Source organism: Podospora pseudoanserina, chromosome 3 (assembly GCF_035222485.1).
Source record: "Podospora pseudoanserina strain CBS 124.78 chromosome 3, whole genome shotgun sequence".
NCBI lineage: Eukaryota > Fungi > Ascomycota > Sordariomycetes > Sordariales > Podosporaceae > Podospora > Podospora pseudoanserina.
In genome coordinates, this window is record NC_085922.1 from 2598702 (window position 1) to 2615280 (window position 16579).

The following is a 16579-nucleotide window of genomic DNA, read 5'->3' on the forward strand; positions in this document are numbered from 1 at the left end:
GCGCCAAGAGAGAGCCCCGCCAGACTATGGCGGTCAACAGAAGCTCTTGTGACAAAACCTCTCTGGCTCTCTTTCCCCTCAACATTTAAACTCCAGTGTCACTCTCACCTTCTGGGTAATGGTCTCGAATGTCTAGCCAAGAGCTTCAAGATATTGTTAGAAGATGGCAGGTCCAAGTTCCTGAGCCTTGTTTTCATGGCATGGCTTTCAGAGGTCATCTTAGAGGATTCTCGTCTCAATGTCAATCAATCATGATTCGTTGTGGTTGCAGTCCCCAACATCCGCCAGGTCGGCTCCAAATCCAAAAAGCTCCGCAGTAAACATTTGGCAAGCGCCATGAAGCTCTCACCGTCCACATAACCCAAGAAGCAACCACCACCCCAGGAAACCACCTTCCTCCCGCCATTTGCACACCCTGACGTAGATCCGAAGACGCCCGGGAATCCGTGGTTTGGTCAAACTCTTGGAAATCACCAACTACTGCATCTTCTTCGTCCATCAACCGTCCACCTCAAAACACCTCCTTTCCGCTGTCCTGAGTTTGTCTCAAACCACCGGCAAACCAAACCAAATTTATTTATCACAGCACCCTTATACAGCATCGTTTGTGTAAATTGCCTGTCGTCCCACCAAAGACCTAACCTTCCCGTCTCCATCCATCGTCGCGCCCCTGGCCCGCTCACGATCACCGTCCTGCCTCTTGCTCACCCTCACATGTATCCATGACAGGACTTTAGCGTCGCCACACGCCCTCTTTACCCCGGACTACAATCCCCCCCGTTTTGACTTTCCACCTCGCCTCTGCTCGCACGCCGGTCCTAAATCCTACGACCATCAACACGCCCTATCGGGTCGCCCTATCTCGCAGAACCCGTGGTATAAGGGGGGGGGGGCCTTTACGTCTCGCGACGATGCAACGCAGCTCAAGTAGCCCCGAACTCTCACCAATATCCTCTGGAGATGGGGCTGCCGACCGGGTCTGGAGGAGGAAACAGCCCCAGCCGGTTGCTGCGATCTTTATCCATGCTGGTGCCGGTTACCACAGCGTTGCCAATGAACATGTGCATCTCAGTGCATGTAGCGAGTAAGCCCTGTTCGTCCTCGGTCTATGCTCTCACATAGCAGGTATACTGATTGTCGAGCATAGAGCGGCCAAGCTGGGCATGAGCTTTCTGAGAGCTGGTGCTTCTGCTACCCAAGCCGTGGAAGCTGCTATCAAATACCTCGAGGACAGGGAAATCACCAATGCTGGCTTCGGCAGCAACTTGACCATGGACGGCATTGTCGAGTGTGATGCGACTGTGGTAGACCACTTGGGAAGAAGCGGTGCCTGCGGTGCCGTTCCTGGTATGATGTGCTCACATAGCTACCACGGGAGACTTGAACTAACTCGACGATAGGAGTGCGAAATCCTATATCTCTAGCCAAGCTGATTCTAGACGCAAGCAGTCGTCCTCTGTCACTCCGCCGAGTTCCACCAAACATCCTTGTTGGAGAGGGTGCCAGAGAGTTCGGGATAGAACATGGCATGCCCCAAGTCCCCAACGAGCAACTGGTTTCGAAGAATGCCAAGGACAGATATCTCCGCTGGAACGAGGACTTAAAACGGGCAGAAGCCAAACTGCACCCCTCGAATCATTTTTCTGGCAGGACTGCTGAAAAGTCCAGCGCTGGAGACTACGAACAGGCCGCCGACCCTGCTGGGCAGTCGTCGGGGCGAGATCACACCAATGCAATCTTGACGGGAACTTGGAATGAAGGTCAACCTGACTCCCCTCATATCCCTGGCACGCCCTTGGGAGAGAATGGATCACCGGCAGGCACTGCGGTTACCACTGCGCGGTCGACTCCCAGCAGCTCGTCCAGGTCCTCATCGTACACCCTGCGAACCCCAAATCCTTTGAGCTACGTCAGTGCCGCCTTTCAAGGGCGCTCGAGGCCATCTCAAAAGCGGCCCAAAGTACGGAAAAGCGTGAGTGATGATGCCGCCGCCTTCCTCACGCCGCTCACAGGGACGAACAAAGCACCATCCCCGGCCGCTTCGGCACACGACGGTTCGGTAAGCACTGCGGAGAGCGATAGAGGCGATATCTCTGACGACGGAGAGAAAAAAGAAGAGGAGAAACAGCCTCTGCCAACTCTTGCTGGCACCAAACGTAGCCGTGAATTCGGTAGCGGCCATGAGGATTTCGTAACAGACACGGTCGGCGCCATCGCCATTGATAACAGGGGTCACATTGCAGCAGGATCTTCTTCTGGGGGTATTGGAATGAAGCATCGCGGCCGAATTGGGCCTGCTGCCCTCGTCGGCATTGGTACCGCTGTTGTGCCGGAGGACCCCGAAGACGAAATGGCGACCTCGGTAGCTGCTGTCACCAGCGGGACAGGCGAACACATGGCCACGTGTATTGCCTCTGCCAAGTGTGCTGAGCGTCTGTTTCACTGTACCCGGCGCGGACCTAGTGGCCAAGATATCGAAGAGCTGGATGAGTCTGCCCTGATGGAGTCCTTCATTGTCAACGACTTTATGGGGCATCCTGGAGTGCGGAACCAGCCCTCGGCTGGAGCGATTGGGGTCATGGCTGTCAAGAAGGACCTGTCGGGAATTTCCTTCTATTTCGCGCACAATACCGACTCATTTGCCTTGTCGGCGATGGCGGCGACAGACCAACAACCAACATGTACGATGTCCCGGCTGAGTAAAGCTCATGGGGTGGCGCAGGGTGCGAGGAGGATGAGGTATGACTGACTGGGGAGTTTTCGTTTGCATAAACGCAAGAAGCTGTTGCCGAGATGGAAGAGGGTACCTATTTTGCATTCCCGTTGGAAAGGCATAGCATAGATAAATCATGGCGATGGATGGGATACGGTAGCTAGACTGTCATTGCAAGGGCGGTCATGTCCAGAGAGTCTTGTAGACAGGAGGCTTTAAAATAAAAGGATATCCAAGCTCTTTCAATTTTGGATTGTGCAAGTGATACTCTGTGATGACATTCATTCAGTACTCCCTACATAACTCGCCATCGTTAGATACCTGCAAGCCAACAAACAACCACGGCTCATACTAGTACAACAGATACATAAAGAACACATATTGGTCCCCTTTCTTATTTAGACCAGGTATGCCCCTTCCATCTCTTGAGATTATCGAGAAAAAGAATAAGCCGAAATAACGACACACCCTGCCACAACCATGTCTACCTATGCTCTGTTTGCATTTCCATCTCATGATAATACACACCTTTGCTTTCCAATTTTTTATTTTTTTCCAAAAAAATATCATTACCACCGTCCCACTAAAGCTCACTCAACTCCCTCACCCTCCTCTCCAACTCGGGCACCTGCCTCAGCAGCACCTCCAAATCCTCCTTCTCATCCTCCAGCTTCATTCTTCTGTCCGCATCCAGCCTCGTAAAGACAAAGTGCCCCTGCCCGTCAAACTGCAAAATGTGCGTGTGGTACTTCCACAAGCTCCTCCGATGACTCACCGTCATGAGCGTGATCCCCAGCGCCTTGGCATTGTCGTACATGACCTTTTCCGTGTCGAGCGTCACTGAGCTGGTACACTCATCCAAAATGGCATATTTAGGGCGGTGGTAAAACAGCCTGGCCATTGCCACCCTCTGCTGTAGCCCGCCAGACAAGACGTCGCGCCACTCGGCTTCCGCGTCCCAGCCTTCGGGGTAGAGGTCGATCAGGTGTTCCAGAGATAGAATTTTCAGGATGGACAAGAGATCGGAGTCGGTCACGCCTTTGGAGCGCATGGTGCGGAGGCCGTCGGGGTAGATGATTTGTTGGCGGAGGGAGCCGCGGGAGAGGTAAGGGCGTTGGGGGATGTAAAAGATGTCTGTGAAGGGGGGTTTGTGGACTGTCCCGCCGTATACGGGCCATAACCCGCCGAGGATGCGGAAGAGGGAGGATTTGCCGCAGCCGTTGGGGCCGACGACCAACAGGTGGTCGCCCGGGGTGAGTTTGAAGGTTAGGGCTGGGACGAGGACGTCGCCGTTGGGGGAGATGATGGGTCTGAAAAGGTTAGAGGGGGGGACGAAAAGAAAAGGAGGTGGGGACTTACACATCGATAAACTCAATGTTGTTGCTCTCAACAACCTTGCCTCTTCCCTTGAGGACAGCCTCGTTGTTTTCGGTGCCCGAGCTAGACACAAGCTTCTTCTCAAAGTGCCCCGCCTGAATATCATCCATGACTTCCAACAGCGACGACACACGGGAGGTGTAACCCGCCAACTCCATGATTTCCCTGTAGGAGAACATGATGCGCCCAAAGGCATCCGACGCCGACAGCAACATGCGACGGTTGGTCACAAAGGTCTCAGTCCTGTCACCCATGTTCATCGTCACCTGGCCAGGGAGCTTCACAAAGACAGGAACACTGCACAGCAGCAACCCGAGCGCGCCCCAAAAGTACTTGATGACAAAGTCCTCCATGAAGCCGTGGTAGAACCGGCGGCGGAGAATGTAGTTGACGTGCTTGATGAGGGTGAAGTAGCCCTTGTCGAGGGTGTCCTTTTCCGCTTCGTGACCGGCGTACAGGGCGACTTCCTCGCTGTGGTCTATTAATCTCGAGTGCTGGAAGCGGAACTCGCCTTCAAGTCTGGCTTCGTCGGCCACGTATTTCCCGAATGGGGGTGTTAACGCACGCATGACGTGCGCTGAGAGCTGGACGAGAAGAGACATGAAGACGACGCCTTCTCCGCCGACAGATTTCGAGAGGGAGAATGTGTAGATTGTCTGGTCGTGTCAGTCATGTTTACTTTGTATGCAGGCAAATAGGGGGCATACCATGTCGAGAAGGGGCTTGGCCAAGTTGCTGTACAGCTCGGCCAAACTATTCGAGAACTTGGCCACATCGACAGCAATAAGTTGATCTGGGTTCTTGATCCGATCATCAAGCGCAGAAATACCATAAAAGGTCAGCTGCGAGAGGTACTTGTCATGGATGAACTGCGTCAAGCGTGTCCTGTACCGCAGCGAAAGCTCAGCTTGATGGTACGACAACATCGAGTTGGTAAACGTCGCCGGTACAGCAATCAACATCCACCACACAATGCGCATCAAGAACTCCCTTCCGTTGCCCTTCACCAGAGCCTTGACGATCGCACCATCCATCGCCGCCACCTTCAAGCTGATGAGCGTCCGCATCACCAAGAAGAAACTGTGGCTGATCAACAGCCTCGTCTCCTTGCTCCTCCATCCTGGCACCACAATCTTCAACAACCTTAGCAACGAGCGGAAGAACTCCCGGTTCAATTCCACCTTCTTCTTCTTTGTCACCTCTCCATCTGCAGTCGATGTTGTACCAGACTTCTCGGCGCGCTTTGTCGCCTCCCGTACCGAGGCAGCCTTTTGCTCCTGGATAGCATGTCGCACCCTGTTTATGAGGGCGACAAAGAGTGTGATGTAGACGGCGCGAGATATACGGGTGCGGTTTTGGAGGTACATGGACGTCAACTGGCTAACGATGCCACGAATTGTTCGGTCTCGGGCGGCCGCGCTATTGGCGCTCGGCTTCGACATTGTCGGCGCCATTTCAAGCGACGGCGACGGTGGTGGGAAGGCAGGAGTGAGGAGGTCGGGAATAACAATCACGAGTGCGCTGTGGCGGTCATTGGGGATCAAAGGGGGGGGTGTTCTAGAAGCCAGCCGTTGGGAGGGGGGCCTTGGTTGAAGGAGAACAAAAGATGCGAGTGTGTCTCAGGAACGGACTCGACTCGTAGGTCTCGTAGGTAATCCTCAAACCGTGTCGGGTATTTTCGAACAGACTCTTGTGATTATTTAGCAATGGTGGTCAAACCCGAGAGACGAAACTCTCTGATGTTCACGGGCTTTTGCTTGTGGTTCTTGGTCTGGCGCTATCCTCGTGCTGGCGCGGGTCCATTTTCCTCGGTCCTTGCGTCACCCACTTGCTGGAACGGGCAGGCAGTCCGGGTTATGCTGGCGAGTGGTCGCTGAAGAACCGGCATGTGATTCTCTATTCCGTCTGTATGATTGGCTGTTTGAACCCCCACACTTCTTGGTTTGGCTCAGAACCCGGGGAAGAAGAAACTGGGGTAAAAAAATTGGACCCGCCCTCGTTTAACCCCAACTCCCAAGAAACACGTGCTCTCCGGCAACCCTGACCCGGCAGTCGTCTCATCAAGCACTTACACCACCATGAGACTTGTCCAAAAATGAAGCCGTTCACACTCCTTCTCACCACCTTCTCTCTTTTTGTCTCTCCCATCTCGGCAAACACAGAGAAGACGATATTCATTGCTCCTCCAGCTGTCGACCTCCCGATCAGCGACCAAACCATCACCACCATCCTCACTTCTCTCAACCGCCTCACCCCCCTCCCCACCAACCAATCCACCCTCCGCACCCTCATCCCGGTATCCTTCCCCACAACCTCCCACCCAACCGGGACAGAATCATGGTACCTCCTCCACGACCTCACCCCCGCCCAACGCTACGAAGTGCGAATCTGCTGGGCAGCGACTGTAATCCCCCCACCCCTTATCCCCCCTTACATCCCCCCTCACTCACTAACAAAGCCCCCAGCAACCAACCTCCTTCGACCTTCAAACCTTCCCCATCACCGAGATCCCCTCTCTCCCCTCCTTAACCTCCTACCTTAATCCCCTATCCCCATCATCATCACCCCCCAAGGACTTAAACAACCCCCCTACTCGGTCCTCCCTCCTTCTCCTCCGCCTCCTCGCCAAAGCAGACTTCTACACCACCAACCAAACCCTCATGTCCAACCCACCCCCCGTAGCAGCAGACCTCATCCTCGACCCCTTCCTCCTCAACCTCCTCCCCCGCTCGCTAGCCCCAACAGCAGGGTACATCATCCTGGTAGCCATAACAAGCTGGTTCCTAGCACGAGGCGTGAGCAGGGCTCTTTCGTCGCTCATCATCGACAGCAACGACTGTCAATTCACCAAGGACGAAAAAAAGACACAGTGATTGTTTGTGTCCAGTACTGTCTACACGTAAAAACAAGACACATAGTTAACCCACCCTAATGTTAATTCAATTTCTACCACCACAAAAAAAAAGACCATGACATCTCGTCATCGTACATCTTTGAACTTCGTATCCGGTCTTGACGGACTCACTCAACACAGACACCTCAACTCGACTGAAGCACCTATCATCTACCATCAAAAAGCCATACACAAATACCCCACATACCTCTCAAATAACTTTGCCAAAATATATATACCCCAAATCAATCATCTACAAAACAGATCATACAACCAAAGCCAACCACACCGACATGGAAAAAAAATTGGCAAACGAAACAAAAGGCAAAACATTACGCTATGATAACATTCAAAAATCTAAGAGTTCTTTGATATAAACAAAAGCAAAGAGTCATGTAAATAGTCTCGGTTTCTTGCTTTTCCCACCTCCTCATTAGAATCCTCATCACTCTTCGTCTCCTTTTCCAGTTACCAAAGGGCCGCCCCTTCTACCGTGTCAGCCCCTGAGCTCACCAAGAAAAAAAAAGATTCTTATCACGGCTTACCAGCACGACTCTGCGTTTCGACACACGTCTCCGCCCTAATACTGTCCAGGATAGCCACCACCCTGAGAATACTGGTGTCCTCCATACGGTGGCTGCTGGCCGTAGCCTCCTCCCTGTGGTGGTGGTGCGCCATACGACGGCTGACCATATGAGCTCGCAGCCCCCGCTCCATAGTGTGGCTGGCCGTAGGATGGCTGACTTGGTGGGGGTGCATAGCTGGGCTGGCCGCTGGGCGAACCGTAAGAGTGTTGGCCGCCATAGCTTTGACTGTGCGCTTGACCATGGCCGGGTCCGGCGCCATAAGAAGACGACTGGTAGCCGCCGCCAGAAGACTGCTGTCCGTATGGTGCGGTGTGGGATTGGCTAGACTGCCCGTAAGACTGACTTGAGCCTTGATGGTGTGTTTGAGAGCTTGACTGGTAGGATGAAGATGAGCCACCGCCGTGGACCGAGGTTGAGGATCCTGGCTGCGAGGGAGGTTGGTATGATGTGGGAGGGGCCGAACCGCTGTAGGTCGTGGCACCCGAGTTGGAGTATCCAAAGTTGTTGCCCTGTGAGTCAATTAGCTGCCGCTCGAGACATCTCAACATCCAGACCAACATACCGAGCTCTGCTTGTTGCCAAAGAGACCAGCAACACCTCCGATCACCCCTCCAAGACCTCCAGCACCGTGTCCGGACGACGACTGACCGCTGAAGGTGTTCGAGGGCGAAGACGAAGGCTTGCTTCCAGAGGAGAATATGCCAGACACGAGCTGGGACGCGACCTTGCCACCGAGCCCGCCGCTGCCGCCGCCGCCTCCGGAGCTGCCACCCGCCAGTCCACTGAGAACAGCACCAGCAAGCCCACCTCCTCCACTGCTGCCACCGCCCTGCTTTCCGCCGCTGATCGTGTTCAAGAGGAAAGACTATCCACCAACGAAAGCAAACATTAGCAAGTCGTTTTTGGCCCTTCCACAAAAGATCCTCTGCCCGCTAAACTTACACCAAGGCCCCTGTCACTCTGTCCTCCACCGCCGACACCTCGTGTGCCATCCTCTCTCGGGTTCACCGGCTCGAGACGTCCGTCGGGGTATCTAGCTGTCTGGGAGCCGTCGGGGTGCGTCACGATTTCGGCGCTAGGGTGAGGTACGCCGTAGGGGTGATCGGAGCGGGCAGCGGGAGTGTTGCCAAAGGGAACGGGCTCGGTCGGGAGATCCCATTGCGAGACTCCAGTCGAGAGCTGCACATAGTAGTACTTCTTGCTGGCAGCATCCCACTGGGCAATCCAGCCCGAGGGGAGAGGAGGCGGCGCATAGGTTGGCCCGTCGCTGCCGGGGGATCCGGGGCCTGCCATGTCTGGAAGGGGCGCGAGAAAGAAACTCTTCGATCTGCTGGAGCTACGAGAATTGGGTTCTGGTGTTGTGCTTTGGCGTTTGCCTCGTCAATCGCGCGCAAATAATGGAGGGGTTGGTTGAGGGTGGAAGCTTAGGTGCTCGGTCGTTGAGAGCAAGATTTCGCAGGGAAGTGTGTGGGTATGAGAAAGTAAAAGCCAAAACTCGTGAGGAAATCAACCCTCGAGGTGTGTGTTGCCTGACAATCAAGGGCGCAAGTGGTCGAACGGATTTTGGAGGAGGGAAAAAGAGCCAAGCAAGCAAGCTGAGCTGAGTGAGAATGCTGAGTGGGAGATGCGCAGCGGGGCAGATACGACCGCTCGCTCTATCTAGCTTGCGCTTGCGCAGGGCGTTTAATGGAGGGGGAGGGGGCGGGGCAAATCGCAACCTTGTCTTCGACCAAACAACGTCTTGGTTTTTGTTGCTGACGACTGTGACGACGGCCGAGAAGGGGGCGATCATCACCACCATACATACATATATAAAAATCCCAGAGAAGGGGCGGAAGAAAGTAGTGTGCAGAGGGAGCCAGCCGTTTCCACCACCGGGCATTATCAGTGTACCGTAGCTAGCCTCTTCTCAGCTCAATGAGAAGGCCTTGCGAATTCCGTCATCTTCAACAACAACCGCAGAGGTGACCCAAACAACAGGATGTCTTTTTGGCAATGCCACCGATAAAATCCAGACGACGTCAGCTTCTGGAGAATGCCATCGAAAGCTGATAACTTCCAGCACTCACGCTCACTACTACCCACCTCACCACTGAGTGATCACCTACCTCTCAACAACCACAAATTCCAAAGCATGGCCTCTTCCTCCACTACCGTCATCCTCCAATTTCCCTTTTCATTTTTCACAATGAAATCTCCAGCTCACCACCAAATCCCCCGAACCACCTCAGCCACAACGAATGGCGCGTCCCCTCAACAAGGGCACAAAACTCCGGGAGGCAGCCAACACCAATCCTCACTTTACTTCCCCACACATTGCATCTACCTTCCTTCGAACTTAAATCACAATTCTGTCCATAAAACATCAATCGACTCTCCCTTTTAATATCTCAAAGCAACCCTCTACCGTTTCAATATTGACGCCACAATTTGCTGCACGCTTCTGCATCTGACTTACCTAAACTACCTGTCGAGAATGAACTATTAGGTTGTTTCTATTCTTAACTCACCCCATGGAACCTAGAAAAGATTACCCGAGTCAAATGCAAAAGCAACTAAATGTCAAGTAAAATCTGTAAAAGAGAGCACTCGAATCAAATTGTGAACACGCCAGAACCTCACATAGACACTTGCATGTATCACAGACCAGTAGCAATCTAGCGAAACAATGCTCGTTCGAATGTTGTTGAGTGCCAATCGTGCTCCGTCAAAGGTACCTAGTAATGATAAATCATCCATCTAGGTACTTCTAGTCCGCCGCATCTCTCTAGGCTCATGTGCTCTGCTCAATACTCCAACCCCAAAACTCCTGCTAAAACGACTCCTCCCATCGGTGTTGAACCTCATCTTCAAATCTTCGCAATGCTCTCTCTAAAACCTTCTAAACACATTCCCATCGATATCTATTCCAAACAACTACCTCTCAAGAACTATACCCAATATCCCCTCCTCCAAACCCATTCCCATTCCCATTCCCGTTCAACACCTGCTTCCCAACCCTCTCCCTCACCTCCTCAACCCTATCCTCAACCCCATTCTTCTTCCCCTTGCCCTCACCCCCCCCATCCTGCGTCAGTAATCCCCGTCTAATAGCCAGCACACTATCAACAATAACAGCATCCACCCCCTCCCTAACCTGCCTCCTCACCAACCCCGGCTCGTTATTCTCCCTCCCATAACTAACACAAACCAACCCCGCCCCCTTCACCACCCTCACCAACCTCGGACTATTCACAAACGGCTCCGCATTGCTCACAATCCCCAGCAAATTCCACCTGCTCGCAAACCTAATCGCCTCCTGCAGACTACTCGCCCTGATATCCCCCACCGGACACGTCCCCGCATCCGTCAAAAACAAAATCGGTATATTCGGCTGCTTAAAACTCAAACAGAGACAAATATCCGGGTTGAAGCTCGAAAAAATGATATTCCTCCTCTGGTGCGGGTTGGCAGTCATGTCGTACACCTTTTGCAGCACCGTGTCGCAAAACGAGTTCAGCTCGACCGCGTACGTGTCCATCTCGTGCTCCTCGCTCTCGTGAAGCATCGGGTACTTCATCTCGATGTTGAACCCCACGCTCTGCGGCAGCTTCACAAACAGGTCCTCCAGCGTCGCAAACGGCGCCTGGATGAAGTTCCCGCGCGAGTTGGCCTTGAAGCCCTTCTCTTTGAAATCCCTTGTGTGTTTCATCCTCTCTTCCATCTCCTGCTTGGACAGGCGATGTTGCCTGTTGTGATCCGGCCAGTCCATCGACATGGACCTCTGCCTCGGACCGGGCGAGTTGCTCCGCCTCGTCTTCTCGAGCAGCTTGTTCTCCGGAACGGCATACGAAAAAGGCGACGTCCCATTATTCCCCTGAATAGTCCTCGACTTGTCCGGGTTAATGTGCAAGAATTGCTCCAGAGTCAAAGTGTGAACCGGCGCGTCAAACCCGGTCTCGCTGACCAAAAAGTCGTGGTAGATAACCGGGACGTGGTCCTTGGTGAGCTGGACGTCAAACTCGACATAGTTAGCGCCGAGGTTGGCCGCTGCAATAAAGGAGGAGACGGTGTTCTCGCCCAGCTGGAGGGAGCGGCTGGACGTCATATTCTTGCCCAGGCCGCGGTGGCCAATGACCATGGTCGAGGCCAACTTCTTCCAGTAGGTGTGCTCAGAAGTGACCTCCATGCTAGGGTGTGAGAATGGCGTGATGACCAAAAAGTTAAAGTTGACGCTGCCAATGACCTCAAAATTGGCACCCATGATGGGCACACAGACATCACCCTGAAGATTCATCCTCTTGGTCCCAATAGTAGGTCGAACGCTCGAGAGCAGGGCAACACCACGGCCGACCTTATTCTCGTTGTTCCCAGAGTAGGTAGGAACAATATCGAAAAACAGCTTGACCTTGCTGGCGTCAACCGTAGTAAAAACGACAGGCTCGGTAGAGATGTTGTCGTGAACAGGCAAGTCAAACATAGTTGGCTCGCCCTGAGCCCCTTGCGCCGACACTACAATCGACAACGTGGTGTCCAACTCCGTCGTGTGTGCTTTCGAAAGCGGAATATTGTCCAGCTTTACCGCCTCAAGATTCTTCCGCATGTCCATCGAGCCCAAGCTAACCAGCACCAGACTCTCATCCTTGAGATACCGATGACCAAATGACTTGACCGGCTCCGCCTTGCGCGCAGAGCCCTTCGATCGTCTCTCCTGGAACGACGCCTTGTCAGGCACAGCCGCATTATCCGTCACCGACTTCTCGTCATCAGAAGTATTGCTAGCCGTGTCCTCTCCCTCCTTGCTCTGAGCAGCAAGAAAGTGAGCAATAGGCATATGTCCTCTCAAAGCAGCATGTTCCCTCGCCGTCCAACCCGAGGAATCCGGCTTGTCCACCTCAGCCCCGGCTTCCACCAACAGCTTAACCACAGACAAATGCCCATCCACCGCCGCAATATGCAGCGGCGTCCAAGCAAAAGCCTTCTCCGTCAACTCAAAATCCGCCTTTTGATCCGCTGTCCCCTCTAACAACACCTTCGCACACTCATCATGCCCAAACCTCGCGGCAATATGCAACGCCGTCTCCCCCGTCTTATCCTGCCAGTTGATGTCAACCCCCGCATGCACCAACATCTCGACAATATGCTCAAAGTTCGCCTTGGTGGCAATAGCCAACACAGCACTCGACTTTGAGATGGCCCGTCTCATCTCCGCCTTGTTATCACTGACACCTTGCCAATTCTCCCCTTGAAGCAGTGCCTTGGTCGTAAGAGCGTGACCACCAAGGACGCTGAGATGCAGAGGTGCTTCTCCGTTCTTGTCCTGCCATTCAGGGGCGTCGATTCCGTTTTCGACATCAAACATGCCCCACTCCTGCATCTTCTTCATCAAAATCTGACACACCACCACAAAGCCAAACTGAGCGGCGTAATGCAGTGGAATGCGTCCAAAGTTATCCTTCACCTTCAAAGCCACCCTTTGTGCTGGCTTGAGATTGTCCAAAAGGTACATGAGCATCTGCACAGCCTCGTCATCCTTGCCCAAGAGACCGGCCGTCTCCTTGAGAGCAGACACCCGTGGTGTGGCGAGAGGAGACGTCGCTGGGGTAAGATAATTTTGGGCGTATTGAACCCCCGGCGGAAAAGGGTATGCGTTCAAGTGAGGATCCGGCTTCACCTCCTCCACGCTTCTGGAAGAAACGGTCTTGGTCCGGCCAATATGAGTGACCAGCCTGTGGATACAATTCCGCCCATTGATGTCGTCGGGATCATCAAGGTCCGAAATCCTTTCCAGAAGCACAGGAATGACCTTTTTCGACCGGGCCGAGATGGCGCGCTGCAGGAGGCTGCGCAGGAGGTTTTGGAAAGCGTCGGTTTGATCTTGTTTTGCGAGATTTGCAGCAGCTAACCCGGTCGTCAATGCATCTAGATTATCTTGCCGGACGGCTTGGTCTAGTGCGTTGAGCACTGACGTATCGACGTCCAGTTTCGTGGGTCGCCCGTAAGACCGTGTTGAGCGGTCGGATTTGGCGTCATTGGTGTTCTTGGATTCATTGAGCACCGAAAGCCACGTGTTGACTGTCTGAAGCTCCTGGCTGGTGTCAAGATTTGTGGCAAACGGTAGAACGTCGACCCTGGTAGAGATGTACCTCTCCTGGATATCCGACGTGTGAACCTTCTTGTCCAGCTTCTTTGTGATTTTAACAAAGCCTCGACGGTTGATCTCTCCGAACCACTGTAGATTCCTCAGTTGGTTTCTGATTTCGAGTAAAGCTCCTATCAGATCCTCGAGCTCCTCCTCGTCGATGTTAGCGGCATCGCGAGGTGTTGGTCCGTATCTGTCTGTGATGGCTTGCAGTCGTCGCTGGTTCTCGTGGAGCTTCCTTGTGTAGAACTGGTCAACGCACTCTACTTCGCGGTCGAGGGCAAACAGAAACTCTGTTGGTCCAAGGGTCAGATCACGAGGTCAACGAAAGGGCGTTGCGGATCAGTGAACCCACCAGCCAAGTCGACTTGATCCCCATTGTGGGCAGCTGTGTCGGCTGCTGTTTTTATGAGTTTCTTAAGGCGCTTGTAGTCGATATAAGAGCCTGCCCACTCGGGGACTTGGTTTCTTGGAAGACTAGGAAAGCACAAGTGTAAGTAAGGGGCAATCACGAATGCAGGCAGATACATACTTTTTCCCAAACTTCATATTGCGTGGTAGCTGCTAAGTACGTCTTGGACGATTAGAAGCCAGCTAAAATAAAAACGGGGTATCAAATGCCAAACGATCTGACAGGTCGTATCCCGCGCTGACTATGAGCGGGATACCAGCGGCTGAGTGTTGGGAAAGAAAATGCTATATATATCCGCTGATGTTTCCGAGTTGCGTTGTCAGAGGTAGTAGGTGAAACGTACAAAATCAAACGGTCGGAAGTATCGTTATCGTGGCTACTTCAACAAGCAGACCTTGTGTGAGAAGACAAAGAGGTCATGGAAACAGCAAGGAGAAGGGAGGAAGTCACGGCATGAAAAATGTAGTGGAGAGGGGAAGTCTCGATCCCGTGATGGCCGTTGATGGGTACAAGAGTGGGAACCTCGATGGTCAAGCTGCCACGCACGTCACACACGTTTTCCACGGGGGAAGATATAAGAGTCCCATCGACAAGCGACGATCCATGAGCTCATGCTGTGGGCAAATGCACATGGCAAGAAAGCTGCTCGAGACATACATGGCAGTTGAAGGCCGGAACCAGTGACATCGTCCAGCAGCTATCAGTGGCGCCAGCTCCCTCTCTGATTGGCCAATCGCCACCCCACCATCCGATAGACCCCTGTCGCCTCCCGCCTCAGAACCCAGCCGCTGGGTTCCACCACGAGCAATCACAGCCTGGTTTTTATAGGGTGTTGGTGTTCTCTCCATAGATTATACTAATACGGCTATGAAGGGTTCTATTCTTCACAAGCTTGAAGATCGATCCTTCATGTCTGCATATAATATCTCGACTCTTCACAACGTCTTGACCCTTTTGTTGGTCGTCTCACCGCTCCCCTCCAACTTCCAACTTCTCCACTTACACAGAAGGTGCTCCATGTAGGGTCAGCTCTCGACTGCAGCTTGCACATGCACAGTTTGCTTTCTTGCAGGTCGCACCAGGCAAAATCCAGAAGAATTTTCCGTGGAGGGAAGGAGGTCTCGTGACTCAATACCCTGTGCAGCGGCTAGTCCAAGGGAGTTCAAGCCGCTGGACCCTTTCTGTCGTCGAAGGCGCATCTCGTGATCTTTTTTTGCCCACTGAGAACGGACCAAGGGTCCAGAACAAAGCGCCCCTGAATTAGCATGGCATAACTCTAGGTTAATCCTGGAAGGCTCCAGTGCGGGGGGGTCGGTGGGTGAGCAGCACCTCGAATGCTGCAAAAAATAGACGGCTCGTTGGTTGAACAAGGCTCGGCAGGAACGTGCTACATACAAGAAATAGCAAACACTTCTGAGTGAGTTAAAGAAAGATCCTGTAGAAGTTGCCGCTGGATGCTTGATCCGCGACCTTGCAGGCAATGCAAAGCTAACCATATAGCCTGTGGAGGGTTGAGTGATAAGAGAAACTCATAGGTGAGGATGAACCCGGATAGATTAATTATTGAAGCTTTTTAACATTCCTAAACTCCATTTTCTCCTTCACGGCATGAAAGCGTGATAGGGCTGAGGCAAAAATGCATTCTTTCGATATCCATTCTTCACCAACCCTGCAACAGTACCGTAAATTTCAACTTGTGGCTTGTGGCGCTGGACCCACATTTACAATCAAGGGTCTTGCATCAATCACGACTAAAACTTCAACAACACAACCCATATTCATTCGACCTTCGCCCTCGTCGTCGACGACAAAATATTCCGAGAAGATGGCGGCCACTGATCCGAGTCCGACTCTGAAGTTTTTGACAGATGCAGGTCATCTCTTAGCCTTTACGGCTCCCGAGACGTCGGCATATATCCTCAGGCAGCGAAATGACTTGATGTTCGAGCATGAGATTCCTCTTCCTGAGGTCCAACGACAGCATATTTGCACGGCCTGTGGTCATATTTTGGCTTTCGGGGAGGGCAGTGACCTGGTCTTCAAAAAGAACAAAAAGGCAGTGATCAAAAAGAAACAGCAAACACCTCCGGCACCCAAGGTCAAAAAAGCGAAAAGGCAAGAACCTCGGTCATCTGGCCCAACCAAGCACATCGAGTGTGGTCATTGCTCTTCGAAAGCCGAGATCAAGCTTCCGGCTCCAGCTCCCATCATTCGCCGTACTGTCAAACCGGCCCACAACGTGTCCAAGACCACGGCACCGGGAGCGGCCCCATCTTTGCCCAAGACTTCAGGTTCACACGAGACGACATCCTCTCAGAAGCCAGCGTCCAATGCGAACAGCAAGAAGAGGGCCAGGTCTCGAAAAGCGGGTCTCCAAGCTCTATTGGAGCAATCCAAAAATTCAAGACCTTCGCCTGGGTTGAGCCTTGCCGACTTCATGTCGAAATGAGTCCCAAGGCTCAGCTATCGAAATAAG

The 16579-nt window shown here is 53.0% G+C and overlaps 6 protein-coding genes across 6 annotated transcripts; 3 read left to right on the forward strand and 3 right to left on the reverse strand.

Annotated features, from left to right (window-relative positions):
- The first annotated feature begins 97 nt into the window (after window positions 1–97).
- Window positions 98–2951, forward strand: QC764_307480 (uncharacterized protein). Its single transcript, XM_062945853.1, has 3 exons — window positions 98–1084; window positions 1148–1347; window positions 1401–2951. Exons 1-3 carry the CDS (start codon window positions 912–914, stop codon window positions 2747–2749), a joined length of 1722 nt encoding a protein of 573 aa, XP_062801890.1. The 5' UTR covers window positions 98–911; the 3' UTR covers window positions 2750–2951.
- Window positions 2941–6418, reverse strand: PXA2 (ATP-binding cassette long-chain fatty acid transporter pxa2). The gene is made up of 3 exons (XM_062945854.1): window positions 4798–6418; window positions 4073–4746; window positions 2941–4023 (listed from the first exon to the last, which is right to left on the reverse strand). The coding sequence occupies exons 1-3, from the start codon at window positions 5542–5544 to the stop codon at window positions 3297–3299; spliced, it is 2148 nt and encodes a 715-aa protein (XP_062801891.1). The 5' UTR covers window positions 5545–6418; the 3' UTR covers window positions 2941–3296.
- Window positions 6017–6981, forward strand: QC764_307504 (uncharacterized protein). Its single transcript, XM_062945857.1, has 2 exons — window positions 6017–6494; window positions 6556–6981. The coding sequence occupies exons 1-2, from the start codon at window positions 6186–6188 to the stop codon at window positions 6961–6963; spliced, it is 717 nt and encodes a 238-aa protein (XP_062801892.1). The 5' UTR covers window positions 6017–6185; the 3' UTR covers window positions 6964–6981.
- An 86-nt stretch (window positions 6982–7067) lies between these two features.
- Window positions 7068–9735, reverse strand: QC764_307501 (uncharacterized protein). The gene is made up of 3 exons (XM_062945855.1): window positions 8513–9735; window positions 8133–8435; window positions 7068–8079 (listed from the first exon to the last, which is right to left on the reverse strand). Exons 1-3 carry the CDS (start codon window positions 8861–8863, stop codon window positions 7564–7566), a joined length of 1170 nt encoding a protein of 389 aa, XP_062801893.1. The 5' UTR covers window positions 8864–9735; the 3' UTR covers window positions 7068–7563.
- A 758-nt stretch (window positions 9736–10493) lies between these two features.
- On the reverse strand, window positions 10494–14761 carry GDE1_1 (Glycerophosphocholine phosphodiesterase; the record flags this gene model as incomplete). The annotated part of the gene is made up of 4 exons (XM_062945858.1): window positions 14224–14761; window positions 14047–14168; window positions 12028–13984; window positions 10494–11847 (listed from the first exon to the last, which is right to left on the reverse strand). Exons 1-4 carry the CDS (start codon window positions 14238–14240, stop codon window positions 10494–10496), a joined length of 3450 nt encoding a protein of 1149 aa, XP_062801894.1. The 5' UTR covers window positions 14241–14761.
- A 978-nt stretch (window positions 14762–15739) lies between these two features.
- On the forward strand, window positions 15740–16552 carry QC764_307520 (uncharacterized protein; the record flags this gene model as incomplete). Its single annotated transcript, XM_062945859.1, has 1 exon — window positions 15740–16552. One exon carries the CDS (start codon window positions 15740–15742, stop codon window positions 16550–16552), a length of 813 nt encoding a protein of 270 aa, XP_062801895.1.
- Window positions 16553–16579: the final 27 nt, after the last annotated feature.